Genomic DNA, 17892 nt, shown 5'->3' on the forward strand with positions numbered 1-17892 from the left:
TCATCAACATTCCATTGTTTAAGATCTAGAGTAAAGATACTTAAAATATTTCTTTCAAGAATAAATATTGCTAAGCTTGCATGTACTCATGAGTTGTTTTAGCTACTTATCTGATCCATAATAATCTAACAAAGAGTAGCTGTTGTATCAAAGAAAATACAAGTTAATTTGCCAACTTTGTATGCAAAGCAATGTTTAAAAGCAGTGAAAGGTCCTGACATTATGAACATTTATGTTTACCTTGTTTAGCTGATAAAGTGAGATGTCTTCTGTTAACACACGTTTTCACATTTAGAAAACTAAGCTATATTCACAGAGCATGAGGGACAGAGAAATAAATAAAGGTGAAATTCAGTCTATACCTTGTATCCTTTTAATACTTCTATCCATACTTTCAATTTATATTTCTTGTTCAATATTAATCAAGATTCTGTGAACATTAATTGCTATTTCGTTACATTACATATGTTGCCCTTTAACCTGTAGTAATAAATCATTCTATTTAAAAGAATTTGTATAGAAAGAGTTAAGTCCATTTTTCTCTTCTTTCATCGTAAGACTACTTTCAGTTTTGTGATTGAAAATACTGGCAGCTGAAAATTAAACATAGAATTAAATATTCTGCTATTGTCACATGAACTGAATGAAAAGTACAATTTTCTGTATATTGGTGGAAAGCTGTATAGATTAAAAAACATTGTACTGTTTTAATGTTACACCATTTCTGTGCATAGATTTGGTAAAAACCCTTTTACATATTATCAGTAACATTTCTCATTTTTTCTGATAATATTCCATGTTACAATGTTAGTTTTTAAAATCCATATTTCTAATGCTTGGTTTTTACTATGTGAATGTGTGTGTATATATAAATATAAAACACATACTATAAGTATATACCTGATGCAAGGAATAGAGACTTGTATGGATATTTGTTTTTCTAGCCATGTTATTTTTGTGGTGAGCAGTATGTTTAGTCAGATGTTTGTGTAGTTGTAACCTATATCTGCAAGGGACAAAACTGCTATAGTTTGCAATATTGGATCTCAAATCAACCCTATTTTATGAACTCAACCCAATACTTAATATGTTTAGATAACAGTTTTATTATCATACAACAAAATATTTCTTTGTCATATATCTAAAAACATAGCATTTATCTTTGCTTTTCAAGCATGAACCGACATGTTTATAAGAGAATAATGTAGTTTGTATCTGTTCAAGCTTAAGTTTGAAATTCCTTTTTTAAATGAGAGAGAAAAACTGATCTTAAAAACAGTTTTTCAATGCATTTAATATTTTCTACTAGTACCAACTTGGCTGCTCAGGTATCGTGTTTGAATAATAAATGTAAAACATGCAAGAAACAAAATAATCATGTGTAGCATCACATAGATAAAGGATGCTATAGAAATGCGTAGTTGATCTCTCTCCTTTGTAAGAAATTGAAAATGCTGGAAAATTAGCATGGAGGTCTACTTGGAACCCTACTTTGCAGATAAAAATAAACAGTGCTAGTCACAGCCATTAAGATTACATTTTTGCATAATACTAAGGACCTGCTATGAAATTGTTATTAACAACCTTTTTACAATAATAGAAGTAATTTATGAGCAGGTTCTTTAACACTGATCTTTAGGCCTCAATTTGTAAGTGAGCAAACTCTCATTTATTTGAAAGCTGTCTTCATCATTGGCCCTTGTTAAGCTCTTAAATAAATTAGTGGACAACAACATTACATTTGATTGCAGCATGTTCAAATACACTAGACTTAACAGAGGAGCTTAGGTTAGCATGTTCCTTCATTTTTATTATAAATTTTCTTTTAGGAAAAACAGTGAAACCTGGCTAATGGTAAGTACAAGTAAATTTATAAACAGTAAATGATGATTGTAAAGTAGAAGTTCAGCCCATAATTTTAAACCAAGATTGTGGGTTAGAGAAAAATAACTAGTTAAGTTAAAGTCTGAAGTGACAGTTAAGTAAAAATTAATTTAAACAACTTGATGTAATTCTTAATTACTCAAGGTATGTTTTGAAGTTTTAGCTGGTAGTTTGAGGATTATTTTACATAGTTTGAACAGATATTGAAATTGTCACAACCACTTGTCTGTTATAAGTCTAGCCAATCTTTCAGTAATATTAGATCTCAGATTAGTGGTATAGCTCTAACTGATTTTGATAACTATAAATGTGTATACAAAAAAATTCATTAATCCAAGCCCTGAAGAACTTACATTTTTAAGAAATTTAAGCAGTTTCATTATTTATAAATCTTGTAAGGGAAATAGCATTGTATTCTATATTTGTTTGTTTGTTTGTACCCTAACACCTTCAAGTCTATTAGGCCAATCTGAACAACAATTTATATATAAACATTATGAACTGTGGAGAATGTCCTAAGGAAGGGAAAAATTGAACTTAACTGTATTTCTGTTATGTAAAGCCTTTTGGTTAATTATTCTTAGCTTATTGAGTCAATATCAATCTTAACAGATTGATGGCTCGAACAATTTTGAATATTCTAAAGGGATTCAAGATCAAAGTATTAAATCACCTCAAAATCTTTGTTACTAGATGGAAACCAAACTACAAATGTTGTTTGTAAAGAAGCTTTGTTATAATTTTAAACTTTTCAGATAAAGTTTATGGTTGATGTTAAACTTACATTTTTTTTAAATAGAGTTTAAAATTCCCCATCAGCTGATATGTATTTCAGCTTGTATTTTATTAAGATAACCTAAAGTTGAAGGTATCTTAAGTGATTCTACTAAATTTGAGAAATTACCTAATGATCTAGTGATGAAAGAGAACCTAAGTTACAAAAATATTTTTTGCAGTTGAGAAAGGGTAATATTCTTGATGAAAGACCATATCTAAATGTCAGACCATCAACTATTCACCCAGGTCTTGTTTTGTGGTTTACCAAAAATTCATAACCGAGTCCCACTACAAACTAGAAACATGCTTTGACTTTTTTTTATTTGAATACCTAAAGATGTTTACCACTGGTAATTACACTTTAAAGAACAGTTTTAAATTTTCTAAAGAAGTAAAACATTTGACAGTAATGTGCATGGTGTTGTTCTTAGTGTTGAATCATTGTATACAAATCTATCATTGGAAAAGCCCATACAATTAAGGGCCAATGTTATTTACAGTGATGTTTTCAACAATGTGACCATTCAAACTTTTTTTTTTTTTTAATATGAAGTTAAGGAATCTCACTTTCTTCTGAAGGGAAAGCTTTATGGTCTGGTTGATGCTGTTATAAGTTTGAGACTGATGCCAACTTTGGTTAGGCTGTTATAAAAAAAATTAGTGGCTAGAAAATTGACCACATTATTATTGTAGGTATGCTGATGACATTTCCTATATTTGATCATTCTGGTCAAGCTTCTCAATCTTTCCATTATTTGAACAGTAGAACATCAGGAAAATAGTAATAGTTTCATTTTTTGACATTTTATTGAGGATTAATAATGATAATGGTCACTTTGAATGGGAAATGTCTTACAAAAAAAAAAAAAGTCAGTTATAGGCTAGTATTTTTTATTTTACAGGCATCATTCCCAACTGCTTCAAACAAAGCTGGGTTAAAATATTGTTTTATTTTATTTATAAAATATCTAATACCTAGTGTATGTGAAATATTACATAAAAATCCAACAATAAAGTTTTTGTGAAAGAATGACTTTTTTTTTGATACAGTATTTCCTAATTATTTAAAGAAATAAAATGGCATTATATCAGATACATTTGGAATACTTGAGGATCTTATACTTACCACTTTACCACATTTGGGTAAATTTTTATTAATTGTTAAAAATTGCCTAAATAACAGCATTTAAAGGCTTTATCCATAAGTACAATTAATATGTGTTGTCTATAGTTTATACTTGAGGACTGAAAGAAAACTGATAATACAAGTGGAAAAAAATAGTAACCCAAGATTTCCTATTAAGTCAAGTGTACTTGAAAGCATTCTGTTGTTGTCATTGTCCAGTCTGACTGGTTTAAGGTTTTGGCAAGGGCCAGTAATAAACAGAGCCTTCAAAGAGAAATTCCTTATTCATAATCCTGAGGCCTGCAATTAATATTACATCTGCTGCTAACTGCTTTTACTATAGTTCTGAGAATATTTTCTTTGCATATGAGGTTGTGTTAAGTACAACAAAGATCCAGATATATTTTTCATTGTATTTGTTAACACCTTTAACATAAATTGTATGTTATGCAAGATAATTTATGCAAGCACGTATTTAATGAGTTGGTTGACTGGATACATTTCATCCATGCCATTTACAGTATATCAGTGTTAATGCTAATATGAAAAACATTCAAATCTTCTAAACTGTTAAAGAATTACTGTAATAATGTTTGAATACTTTTTTTATGATAAGTCCACAAGTACTGCCAACCATAAGACCACTCAAAGATTTATCAGATGTAAATCATGTTTCAGCAGCCATTCTTTAATATGTGTACTCCATTAATGAATGTGTCCAAATGTAAACATTGCATTTATCATTTGCATAAAATTGTTTTCACATCAGTATTTTTTATGACACTTAAGGTTTTTAATATGTGAATTTTAAATCAGTTTCTACTCTATGTCTAGGTTATAAGTCAGTATACAGTTGACTTGATTTGTCATTTTTTTGTAATGTTACAAAATAGCACTTTATTCAATTAACTGTAACAAAAGATCATGTTAAGTTACTTTTTCTAAAAGCTGTTTTTAAAAGTTTATTGTATGTTGATGCATTTTATAACAGGTCTTCAAATAAAGCATTCATGTTCATATATGTTTATGCATTTTGTAATAATCCTCTAATTGTCTATCACATACAGAAATTTCAATGTTTCACCTTTATAGTTACCATTTTATTCCAAACACTTAATAGTTCAAAAGGTATAGGTTATCACAACAATAAGTTTTCGTGTTTTTATTTTCATCTTTGGCAATTTCAACATTAATATCAAATATTAAAATAGAGTGTTTGAATTTAAACTTGCACTAGTCAGCAAAATAAACAATAAAACAGGAATATAAAATATTAATTTATGACAGTAACATGTGGAATCTTGCATATGATAGAGAAATAATGAAATAAACATATTCCAACCCTAAAACCATACTAATAGTGTTAACACAAAATCAGTACAGTCCCATGGAGAAGTATAAAATTTGGTGGTTTTGAGAATTTATTTGCTGAAGATATTGTAACCAAGGTTCACTAGTGTTAAGTCCTCATATTAGTTCATTTAAAATGAAAGGGTAAGAACAGTTTTGATCAGCTGACTAGCAATATGGCAGTTTTTCTCATTGGGCAAACTTTGTTTTTTGTGATATTAGTCATACGTTATGTATGGATTTCAACAAAGCTAAGTTCTTAACATACATGAAAAATTAAGTATGTTATTGCACAAACTATTTGTATTATGTTTCAACAGTATTGTTTAATCCATAGAAATTTGATTTTCATTAAATGTATCTGCTCTTGTGATAATGGTCTTAATTTGTCCACGTAGTTTTGTTATTTTATGTTTTGTACAAAGGCATCATAAGAGAGAGATTTCAATAATAGTACGTTAGGTCTCATTTTACATAGAGCAGAGCTTGCTCTAAAAATATAAACAAATTAGGAAGAACTGTTAATGTTTCACCAAACTGAATGCATACATAAACTATATTCGTATCGTTGACAAAGCTAGACCTTGGCTCAAAGTAGTATGTATTACTGTGAGTAGATAGTGTGCAATACTACCCAGCTTTATATAACTTGTACTATTGGTAAAGCCTTTTTTTTTTTTTTTTTAAAGAACAACACATCTGTATAAACAAGTAACGTAGAATGCTCTTCACTTGAAAACTACAATTATAGTAAGAAAAAATAGAAGTGTTATTATCTGTATGTATATAACTAATCTTCAATGCAAACCTCTAAATACTTCAGTCTTTTTTTGGTTTTTTATTTGCAGAAGCCACCTTTGTCACAGCACTCTGTCCAAGAGAAATGGCACCAGATCCTACAGATATTGTTGTGTTAGCTGCCCACTTAATTCCCCCTACCCCAATTCCTACAGCCCCTGCACCAATGTTGTATAATCCCGAGGTAACTTTTCCCATCCAACTACTCTGGGTTGGAGCCTTCACTGTAGAGTTAGGACCTGAAAAAAAAGTTAAGGTCATTAATAAGAAATGCGTAATAAATAGCCAATCAGTGCATAATTTAAGGTTATAAACTTATATTGAAGATTGGTATTTTAAAGGAAATTGAAACATCAATATACAGGTATTCAGAAACAGTGCTAAAGTAAACATAATGTTAAAAAGTATGAAATAGCAATTTGAAATTTGTTAAACCTTTTAACATTTCTCATCATGCGACTTTAAATATGGTTATGTTTTTCAGTGTATTAAAAGTAAAACTAAGATCCCATTCAACAATAAACCAATCCTACAGAATTGAGGTGAAAACAAGACAATGAAACATTTCACAAGTATATTATTTATTCATGACCATAGTTTTACCAGTAAAGGCATCAATTATTACTTACACACTGAAATGTTTTGTAACAGGTTGATGTATGTTTAAGCAAAGAATTAGAAGTGGGAGGACCTAAAGTTGATTTGGTGGTTTAGACTTTTTCTGGAATTAATTTCGGACTTTATTTATAAAATATTTGTGCTATCTTTTTAAATTTTTCATAGATATATTGTTCAAACACATACATACCTATTAAAAACATTTCAATCTATACCTAATGATGCCTTTACTGGTTACGATTAAATAATGTATTTTTCGTTGTGGCAGAAAAGATTTTGGGATATTGTCACCTTAAAAGTAATGGACTTTACTAATCATTAACAAAAAATAAAATAATCTGTGGTTTTGATAGTTTTCACCATGAATTTTCTTCTTCTCGACAAAATTATGAACGATTTCTTGGAAGAAAGAAAACTATAGCCATTTTACATTTTCAGTATTTGCTGGGGGGAAACAAACTAATGTATTTCTTGATTAAATGCAGTTTAAAATAAATTTCATGCACTAAAGTAAAATATTGTAAACAAGTAGGTTAAGAAAAAAAGCAATTGATCAAAGATTAATATTGATTAAGCTTACATGTTTCTGCCTCTCCAGTCTTCACTGATTCTGAGTGATAATCCATTGTCACAGGTTCCACATCAACAGGTTCTGGCTGGGGAAAAAAAAAAGCACTTAAATATACAGTGTGTTCAGAAAGTCACTGTCCACTTATATATTTATTAACAGACATGTTTCAATATAGAATACAGGAAGTAAATATGAATGACAATTATAAACAGTGTTGAAAGTGACCCCTGTTGGCATCAATACAGGCCTGGAGACTTCTTATTTTGTTTCAAAACACCGCGATCAGTTGCTGGCTTGAAATAGACTGAATAAAATATGATTACAAAACTGCATAGTGACTTTCCAAACACTCTGTATTAGCAAATTCTATTATCTCAGATTTTAAACTACCACCCCTAAGTGGTTTAACATTAACTATACAGGTTAAAATGCTAGAATTCATATTTCGATTTCCATGGTGGGCATAACGTAGATATCCCCTAGTGGGCCAGGTTGGTTAAGGTGTTCGATTCGTAATCTGAGGGTCCCAGGTTCGAATCCCCCTTGCACCAAATATGCTCGCCCTTCCAGCCGTAAGGGCGTTATATAGTGACGGCCAATCCCACTATTCGTTGGTAAAAAGTAGCCCAAGAGTTGGCGGTGGGTGGTGATGACTGGCTGCCTTCTCTCTAGTCTTACACTGCTAAATTAGGGATGGCTAGCGCAGATAGCCCTCGAGTAGCTTTGCACAAAATTCAAAACAAAAGAAATATTCCATAGTGTAGCTCTGTGCTGAACAGTAACCAAAACAATTTAAACTGCGAATACCAAAGTAATTTTACTCGTAAAATTAATTCGTTCTATGTCGTTCGGGTTTTCTTATTATGTTATTGAAATCCAAAATTGTGACTTTATTATTATTATTTGTGTCATTATCGTACAACAGATAATTTCCATTATAAAATTAAATACTTTACAAATGAACACAAAACAATTACAGAGCGCATGGCTTGTTAGAAACTCACACTTTGTTTGTTTGTTTTTTTAACCTAGACGCCCACGCCACGTTTTCATCATCTCGTTCATTTCACAGCTGCATCTGGTTTCTGTCTGTATTTGATGAAACATGTACACAAACCTCGCTTCAGTTTCAGTCAAAGCAACTATGACGCGTATTTCACGGCAATCACTCTTTATAATTATTTGCAAGTGAGTTTAGTTGCTTATGAAACTGTACATAAAGGTGGAAAAAAACGACGCTTTTTGGCACATTGAAATATCATACTTTAATAATTTCTTAAAAGCTTGGTAAAAACATTACAAATAAAACTACATAACGCGTAATTTTCAAACTATTTAAAAACTGCAAAACTTTCTTGAAACGTCATGCAAGCGGATCCTTAAAATGTTGTTTTGTAAATTAGTAGTTACCAGCTTTTTAACCAACCGAGTAACCTTCCAAAAGGGGCTTGGCGTGACCATGTGGTTAAGACACTCGACTCGTAATGCTTGCCCTTTCAGCTGTGGGAGCGTTATTATGTGACAGGCAATCCCACTATTTGTTGGTAAAAGAGTTGACAGTGAGCAGTGATGACCAGCTGCCTTTTCTCTAGTCTTAACACTGCTAAATTAAGATCGGCTAACGCAGATAGCCCTCGTGTAGCTTTGCGCGAAATTCAAAAAACAAACAAACCTTCCAAACGATACTAGTTTTAGAGAAGTTTTTAGGTAGCGTGTTGTAATGGGAAATTGTTTTATTGAATTGCTCCTGAGTACAAGAAACGATTTTAACAAAATAAAAACAACATAATTAATGGCATTTTACGCCTACATATGTGGAATAGGAAAACCCATGTGGTCTACACCTATTACCACTACAGCTTTGCCAGTGTCTAACCTAGGGCCCTCCTTGACTGATATAGCAATATCACTACTTCACTAAATAAACTAGTAGGCGTATTTAGCAACATCATCAAATCGAGAAAACAGCATATTATAAATAATGTACGAAATATTCCCAAATTGAATGTATAGAATATTGAAGCTGTTCATTAAAAAACAAAAAACAGCTTTAACAACATTAAGCAGCCACCCAACAGAGAGAATCGTAACAACTAGGTGGCCCCGTCTTATCAAATAGATTTGGAATGTCACACCAGAAGGAATTTTCAAAAGAAAAATCTAGGAACAGGAAAAGGTAGAAAGGCAAGACCTTGGCCTAACTTATGGAAGGTGTCGCAAGGCTTGCTCATTTATCTTATCCATAAGATGTATATGAAATAACAGATTCATTAGCATGTGATCAAATCGTAAATGGTATCATGAAAGAGGATACGTAAATTAGGCTTAAGTAAAGAAAGTCTACTTTATAGGACGTTTTCCAGTTAATCATGGAATTTGTATCGAAGTCGCAGATAAGCAACTAAAATTAACATCCAGTAATCATAGCAATGTAAATGTCATATCGAGCAGGGTGAAAACAACAGTTTCATATGATAGAAGCCAAAGAATTAATCAAACAATTGGTTACTCGGAATCAAAGTAAGCCACAGAACAGTAAGCATTTCAACTGAAAATTCAAATAACATATTACTAAGATCTGCAAAGAAACACTTGTAAGAAATAAAACTTCTGCTCAAAGGTTGATTGAAAAACTGTATGTGAGGAAAACACAAACACTGCAGTAAAAGTTGTGATTGATCAAGATATGATACTAAACTAAAGAGAATGCGCTGAGGATAAATCCCAGTATCCACTTACATCCAAGGAACAATAAGGAGATGATCAGAAGTGGAAAAACAAGTTAGCTGGACTTAAAAGGTGAAGTTCATCTGAGAATACTTCATCGACGCCATTCAAAATTAGTTCATTAATTACAGGAACCAGCCCACAAGATGTTGGTTTTATTACTCGAATCCTCAAAGCATGTTTATCGCCATTTGGGTCTAAGGGCTCTTTATATATATAATCTAATTTAGTAATGAAAAGTGAGAAATTGCATCCACTGATAAAGCAAGAAGATGGATTGATGTGGACAATGCATAGTCATAAAGTTCCAAATAGATATAATTTTGGTTTATAAAATATACCAACATTATATATAATTCTTTGTACATTTAAAATTCCATAGTAAAATTGTGAAAAAATAACAACTTTTACAAAATTGTAGTATGTATATATTTGTTCTATTCAGTTTTAGCTAAAACAATAAAAAGAGTTAAATTTTTGTCTTTTCATACAAACAATATATTTTTGCTCTTTATAATATTTCCAAAGAAATGATTTGCAATAAACGAAAATTGTTTGGTTGTTTTAAATTTCGCGCAAAACGACTCAAGGGCTATCTGCGCCAGCCGTCCCTAATTTAGTAGTGTAAGACTAGAGGGAAGGCAGCTAGTCGTCACCACCCACCGCTAACTCTTGGGCTACTTTTTACCAACTAATAGTGGGATTGGCCGTCACATTATAACGCCCTTACGGCTGAAAGGGCGAGCATATTTGGTGCAAGGGGATTCGAACCTGGGACCCTCGGATTACGAATCGAACATCTTAACCCACCTGGCCCACTAGGGGATATCTACGTTATGCCCACCATGGAAATCGAAACATGACTTCTAGCAATTTTAACATGTATTAGTTAATGTTAAACCACTTGGGGTGGTAGTATAAAATCTTAACACCTTAACCCACCTGGCCATGCCTGGCCTCAAACGAGAATTACACCAGAGATTGAACTTCTATTGACAAGAAGGAAGATAGTTGTTGTACCACCACAAAATAAGATACTCATAGAAAAACGTGTTAAAAACAACATTACATTTAGTAACAGGGATGCAGCAAAACCAAACACTCTAGCTCGTCTTGAGAAATTACTTGTTGGAAGAATTTTTGCAAGACGTTTAAGAGAAAAGGTGTCATCATTAGGGACATAAACCTATTAAACCATGTTGGAATTCGAAGTAATTCTGGGTAGGACATAGCAAGATGTAAAGCTGTAGTAGTAATACTACTACATTAAAGAACATCATCAGTAGTAACTTAGAGACAAGACGTAGGGAGTATAATGTCAAAGAAAGAAGTTTAGAACCTCATTCATAGGAGATTTATGACTGACGCTATGAACGTCTTACAAAAGTAAATACCATTGTGATGGATACACTATTATATATATTAATATTGATATTTAAGTTAAATATATGTTTAGAAATGTATGTAATTTATGCTGTTTAATCTGTTTTGCGAAACTTCCGCCTTTCACTAAAGTTATAGAAGATTCTCGAGAGTAAAAATCAACAACGTATATGCGTGTACGTAAACATTAGTATATCGTCGGTATTGTTGTGCAGGTTGAAATGTAACCAACGTGATGTGCAGAGACACAGTATATATTATTAGTTTGCTACAGTTGGTATATTATAATCCTCAGAAGCTATAACTGTGATTCACGCTTATTAATCGGGAACTTCAGATATTTGACCAAGAACGTTTATAGATTTCACACATTACAAACCATTTAACTTCAGTAGTGTAAAAACTCGACTGTGATAAACGAAGAACGCAGAACTAGTTATTTCTCTGTTAAGTGAATTATACCTACATGAAATTGAAAATATCTCGCTCCTCTGAACCCTTGATAAGACAAAATTCTAGACCAGAGAGAAGACTTGACATTGTTTGTAACTTTGTAAAACGCTTACACATAAATCATTATTTGTAATAACCATAATCGTAAGTTGTATTTTTGTTTCTATATTAAAATAGAAAGTGTATCAATCTTGTTGGAAGTATCATAAATTGTATACTTATAAACATTTATTTAGCTATAAATTACAATGTAACTCAGTTTTAAGATATTTAAAATTGTAGTACATAGCATAATACATTGGGGGCTCGTGTCCAAGACCTGAATTAGAGACAAATTTTGAGATAACTTCAAAATCAAATCATAATTCGATTTATATTTAATCAGTGCCAACAAAATTTGATCATGCCTGAATACTAAGATTTTCTTGAATCACCCTCCCTCGAATAATCAGAAAGATACAACAAAGAGGAATGCTCAGAACTGCTAAAGTTTTAAAACCAGATGTTAAATCAATGAAAAAACTAAAAAAAGATAAGTCAGAGATTAGTTAAAACTAAAAAATAGAGTTTGAACAAGTCCATATCGAATCCCAGAAAAATCAAGTCCATATCCAAGTTGAAAGAGAAAGTAAACGGCTCAAGAACGAACAAGCCTGCATCTAAGCTGAGAAAGAAATTAGGCTGAAAGAAATGGAAATTAGACAACTCTGATCAACCAAGGCAAAATGACAACTTTGAAATTAATCGATATATACTCTTCAAAAAAAGAAACGCAAAAGGCAAAATTTGAGACATATTGTTAACAAGTTTATTCCGGGTAGTTCTGTATGACATGTGTGAAACTTTGCACATTCACTGCTGAACATCCAAAGTCTGTAAAGGCGAAGTACACGCTCACTAGTTGAAGTTTAAAGTCACTCAACGTCAATAACGAGTATGCCCCCCGTGAGCATCAATAACCGCTTGGCATCTCCTGCCCATGGAAGCGATGAGATGACGAATCACATCCTGTGGAATAGCTGTCCACTCAGCCTGCAAAGCTGCTGCAAGCTGAGGTAGAGTCTGCGGTTGAGGTTGTCGCCGTCACAGACGTCGGTCCAACTCGTCCCAAAGATGTTCGGTAGGGTGTAAATCTGGTAATCTGGAGGGCTAGGGAAGAATGTTGATGTTGTGGTGTCTTAAGAAGACAGTGGTGAGTCGGGCTGTGTGAGGACGGGCGTTGTCATGTTGAAAAACGTCGTTGACGTTCACCGTGATGGGTTGCATAAGGGGCCTAAGAATCTCGTCGACGGTTGCGTACGGTCTGATCGGAAATCCTACGCAGCCCTGGTATGGTTGAGGCAGTAGACGTCGCAGTGTTGGTCATATCTCGAAGGTGACGCAACCGGAGGTAGCGATCTTGTGCGGGCGTGGTCATACGAGGTCTGCCAGATCGTGGACGGTCACAAGTTGATCCATGTTGTTGGTGACGATTCCACAGCCTTGTGATGGTGCTTGGGTGGACATTCACAGCTCTGGCAACATCTGATCGAGATTCGCCTGTTTCCAAGCGACTAATGCCGTTGTTGCGTTGTGCTTCAGTCAGTCTTGGCGTAACTGTATTGCGTGTCGGTGGCTTAACACCAAGCTATGGAAACCGAGAACCCGTCACTTTTATAGGGATTTTGCACATGTTGCACTTGCAGAACATGCAGATCTCAAACAAATTTATTGGACACGAATGCGTTTTGGCGAAAAATCCGATGTTTTCCTCCGTTTTCAAAGTGCAATTGTCATTTTGGTCTGACAATCAGTGCCTTAACACGTGTAACATCACATACTCTGAGCTTGTAACGTTATTACATATATTTCTCTTTAAAATAACAAAAATATCCCTTTTCATTTCATTTTTTGAAGAGTATATTAAAGTCGCACCATTGAACGAAAATGAAGCTGATAAAGATTTCCAACATTTTGAGAAAGTTGCTTAAACCATGGAATGGCCCACGAAAGAATGGTCATTATTATTACAAAATGTTTTAAATGATAAAGCACATGAAGCTTATGCCAAACGCTGCCTCTCTATGAGATTGTACAAATTATGATGAGGTTAAAGCAGCTATTCTCTGCCAGTTAAGGGTATTATTATTATTATTTGGGAACGATTTGGCTGGGAAAAAAGTTGTTTGCCGAACCCAAAATGGGTAGTGAGCCAATCACCGTTTCATGTGAGGATGACATTATCATTCAGGAGAATATTGATGTTTCCCGTGTGCTATAACTTGAGAGCAGGCTAATAAATTAAGCCAAAACAAATGATAAACGTGTATTCTGAGGACGGTATTATAAATTTGTTTTAGACATTTTTGGAACCGACGGGTTCTTATGTATGATTACCCTACTGCTAATTTCTCGGTGAGTGACAATGATGGACGTGAGAAACCTGGTTCACCTGATGAAGTTCCATTTACTAGAAATAAATTGATAGCTGAGCAACAAAAGATCGATGCATCTCTTCACTATTTAAATATGCACTCTAGAAAGATGAACTGTAGAAAGTTCCAAATGGTTATATTATCAAAAATGGTGTACTTATGAGGAAATAGAGACCGCCAGATGTACCAACTCCAAAGGACTGGGCTGTAGTTTATCAAATTGTTGTTCCCAAAGCATATCCTTACGAAATATTCAAAGTTGCACATGAACTTCCCATGCGAGGTAATTTAACTGTCAGAAAGACATGTGACAAAGTTATTATGAGGCATTTTTTGGCAAAAAATTTAACAAGATATTTTAGTTTTGTAAAACTTGTCATAGCTGTCGAATGATCAGAAACCTAACTAACTGGGCTGTAGTTTATCAAATTGTTGTTCCCAAAGCATATCCTTACGAAATATTCAAAGTTGCACATGAACTTCCCATGCGAGGTAATTTAACTGTCAGAAAGACATGTGACAAAGTTATTATGAGGCATTTTTTGGCAAAAAATTTAACAAGATATTTTAGTTTTGTAAAACTTGTCATAGCTGTCGAATGATCAGAAAACCTAACCACAAAATTCCTGTTATTCTTTTAACATATATTTAACTTTTCAAAACCATTTCAGTTGTTTGATTGTGCTGGGCCTTTACCAAAAATTCGATCAGGGAACCAGTTTTGTTTGCTATCATGTGTGCATCCACTTAATTCCCTGAAGCTTTCCATTTGAGAAATATTTCAATTGAAAAATTTCTAAGACTTTGGTTAATTTCTATACTTTGTTAGTTTACATAAAGAAATTCAGTCAGAGGGATCAAATTATATCCAGGTTGTTTCAACAAGTTGTTTATTAGCTCGGCGCTAAATAGATCAAATCTAGTCTGAGATTAAGAAGTCAATTTATTATTACTATTTGCTGTTAGTGATTTGATTCAGGAGTCATTCGGGTTTAGACCGTTTGAGTTAATGTTTGGTCATTCATTGAAAGGTCCTTTGAAGTTGCTGAAGAAACAACGATTGGAATATGACGCGAAATAAATGCACTTACTGTATTACAAACTTGTGAATTGGCTCGAAAAAAAATTGAAGTCATCCTAAGCTAAAATGAAAAACGTTTATGACTGAAAGGCTTAAGAGCTAAGTTACGTCCTGGCGACATGGTCTTAGTATTGTTAGCCACTGTGGGACATCCACTCAAAGCTAGATATCATGATATCTACGAGATTTTTCAGAAGTTTAATGATAAGTACTGTGTTATAAAAACACCTGATGTGTCTTAATATGTTAAAACCCCATCACATCCGAGAAAATATTTAGCCATCGAGTGTTTTTTTTGATACTAGTGACAATTGATTTGACTCGAACTGTGTCGTGTGTGGGTGTATTGGAAATATCGGAGATGAATGCAGCACTAAGTTGAGTAAATCTGATATCCAGTCCAAAGTTTATTACATTGTGCATTATCCTACTCTTACCAACAAGAAAAGTTTGATGAGATTTTTGGGAATGTCTGGTTATTACAGGAAGTTTTGTAACAAATTTTGCTGACATCACTGTACCATGGGCCCGGCATAGCCAAGCGTGTTAAGGCGTTCGACTCGTAATCCGAGGGTCGCGGGTTCGAATCCCGTTCGCACCAAAAATGCTCGTCCTTTCAGCCGTGGGGGCGTTCTAATGTTACGGTCAATCCCACTATTCATTGGCAAAAGAGTAGTCCAAGAGTTGGCGATGGGTGGTGATGACTAGATGCCTTCCCTCTAGTCTTACACTGCTTAATTAGGGACGGCTAGCGCAGATGGCCCTCGAGTAGCTTCGCTCGAAATTCAAAAACAAACAAACACTGTACCATTAATAAATCAACTGAAGAAAAATCAAAAATTAAAGTGGTCTTAGACATGTCAAATCTTTTGAAAAGGTCAAATCTTTATTGTGTATTTAGCCTGAATTGATGACACCTGATTTGATAAGCCTTTCGTATTAATTTTTTATGTCAGTGATTGTGGTGCTGGTGCTACTCTATTACAATCAAAACAAAAGGTATTGAACACCCTGTCTGTTATTATTTTTAAGACATTTGTCACCAAAATAATTATTCTACAGTAGAAAAAAGAAACATTAGGTTTAGTGGTAGCTTTAGAACAGGGGTTCCCAACCGGTGGGTCGCGACCCCCCAAGGGGTCGCAAAGCCTTGGCAGGGGAGTCGCGAAGCCTGGTTAGAAGTAGCTTGGGATAACATTAATTTTATTTCATCAATTACATTTTCATGCTCTTACTTTTTTTTTTGTTTCGGTGCAAAGCAAAACGTGTGCTACGTTAGTTCAATGTCATTAGGTGATATTATGGATGTATGTATGCGTGCCTGTGAGTGAATGTGCCTGTGTGAATGTGTATGTGTCTGCAACTGTATGTATGTGTGTACTAATGAGTAGCGAGTATGCGAGTGCACGCGCATGTACGTATGCTTGTGTGTCTGTCTAGCTGTGATTAAGTGTGTGTGTGCTCGCTGTCGACACGTGAGTCATATGTCCGTTGCTGATTGGTGGATGACGAATCGCGCGACTGGCCACGCTCCCTTCCCTCCCAATACTTACCCCATCATTACTCTACCTGCACCCCCACAAGTAGTCAGTGTAAGATCTACAGTTGCCAAAGCGTTCATTATTCAACATTTTTATTTTATTTTAACAAGGAGATAAGTAAGCAGTAGAGGTGAGTTGTGTCCATGGCTAAACGGCGCAGATACTCAGAATGCTACCTCAACATTGGCTTCACCACTGTGCTCGCCAACGACGGCATCGAGAAAACAGTGTGTTTTGTGCCATGCTGTCCTGAGTGCAGAGTCAATGAAACCATCAAAACTCAAGCGTCATCTCGAGACGAAACATCCAGAACACGCAAAGAAGGGTTTGGATTTCTTCAAACGGCATGAACGGTGTCTTAAAAGCCAAAGAATCGATAGAAGTGGGTCGTTTCAGCAGCAGAGTGCAGCCGTAGTGGAAGCTTCATATGAGATTGCATTCGAAATTGCTAAACAAAAAAAGCCTCACACGATTGGAGAAACACTTCTTAAACCCTGCATGATGAAAGCAGTAAATCTTATTCTTGGAGAAGCCAGTTCAAAGAAGATGCAGCAAGTATCCCTGTCAAATAATACTATACAGAGACGCATTTCTAAAATGTCTATGGATGTGAAGGAACAGGTTTTGACTGAAATCAAGGGTTCCCATTTGTTCTCCTTTCAGCTCGACAAGTCAACAGATGTAAGTTCATGTTCTCAGTTGCTTGTCTTCGTGAGATACATTAATTCAGGTGACAAAGACGAATTCTTATTCTGCAGTGCACTTGAAACCACAACAAAAGCTGATGATGTCATGGAAAAAGTTAACTTTTTTCAAGACGAAGATCTTCAATGGGAAAACGTGTGTGGGGTTTGTACGGATGGGGCACCGGCTATGCTGGGATCGAAATCAGGATTCCAGTCGAGAGTGAAGAAGCTAGCACCTCAAGCAAAGGGCATCCACTGCATGATTCACCAATATGCTCTCGCCAGTAAGACTCTCCCTGCCTCTCTGCAGGAAGTGCTTGAATCTGTAATCAAAATTGTAAATTATGTGAAGACTCAAGCACTCAACACTCGCCTATTCAAAGAACTATGCAAAGACATGAATGCTGACCATGAAGTCCTTCTCTTCTACACAGCAGTACGTTGGTTGTCGAAAGGAAACGTTATTAATCGTGTCTTTGAAAT

At 34.2% G+C, this 17892-nt stretch overlaps 1 protein-coding gene across 1 annotated transcript in view; it reads right to left on the reverse strand.

Moving 5' to 3' along the window:
* Window positions 1-1088: 1088 nt before the first annotated feature.
* Window positions 1089-17892, reverse strand: part of LOC143225135 (uncharacterized) — a 29342-nt gene continuing 12538 nt past the window's right edge. Inside the window, exons 2-3 of the mRNA XM_076453996.1 lie at window positions 7134-7209; window positions 1089-6174 (exon numbers count right to left, since the gene is read on the reverse strand). Of these exons, the coding sequence (XP_076310111.1) occupies window positions 5957-6174; window positions 7134-7209 (294 nt within the window). The 3' untranslated portion in view covers window positions 1089-5956. The remainder of the gene's footprint in view (window positions 6175-7133; window positions 7210-17892) is intronic.

This window comes from Tachypleus tridentatus, chromosome 9 (assembly GCF_004210375.1).
Source record: "Tachypleus tridentatus isolate NWPU-2018 chromosome 9, ASM421037v1, whole genome shotgun sequence".
Classification (NCBI taxonomy): Eukaryota; Metazoa; Arthropoda; class Merostomata; order Xiphosura; family Limulidae; genus Tachypleus; species Tachypleus tridentatus.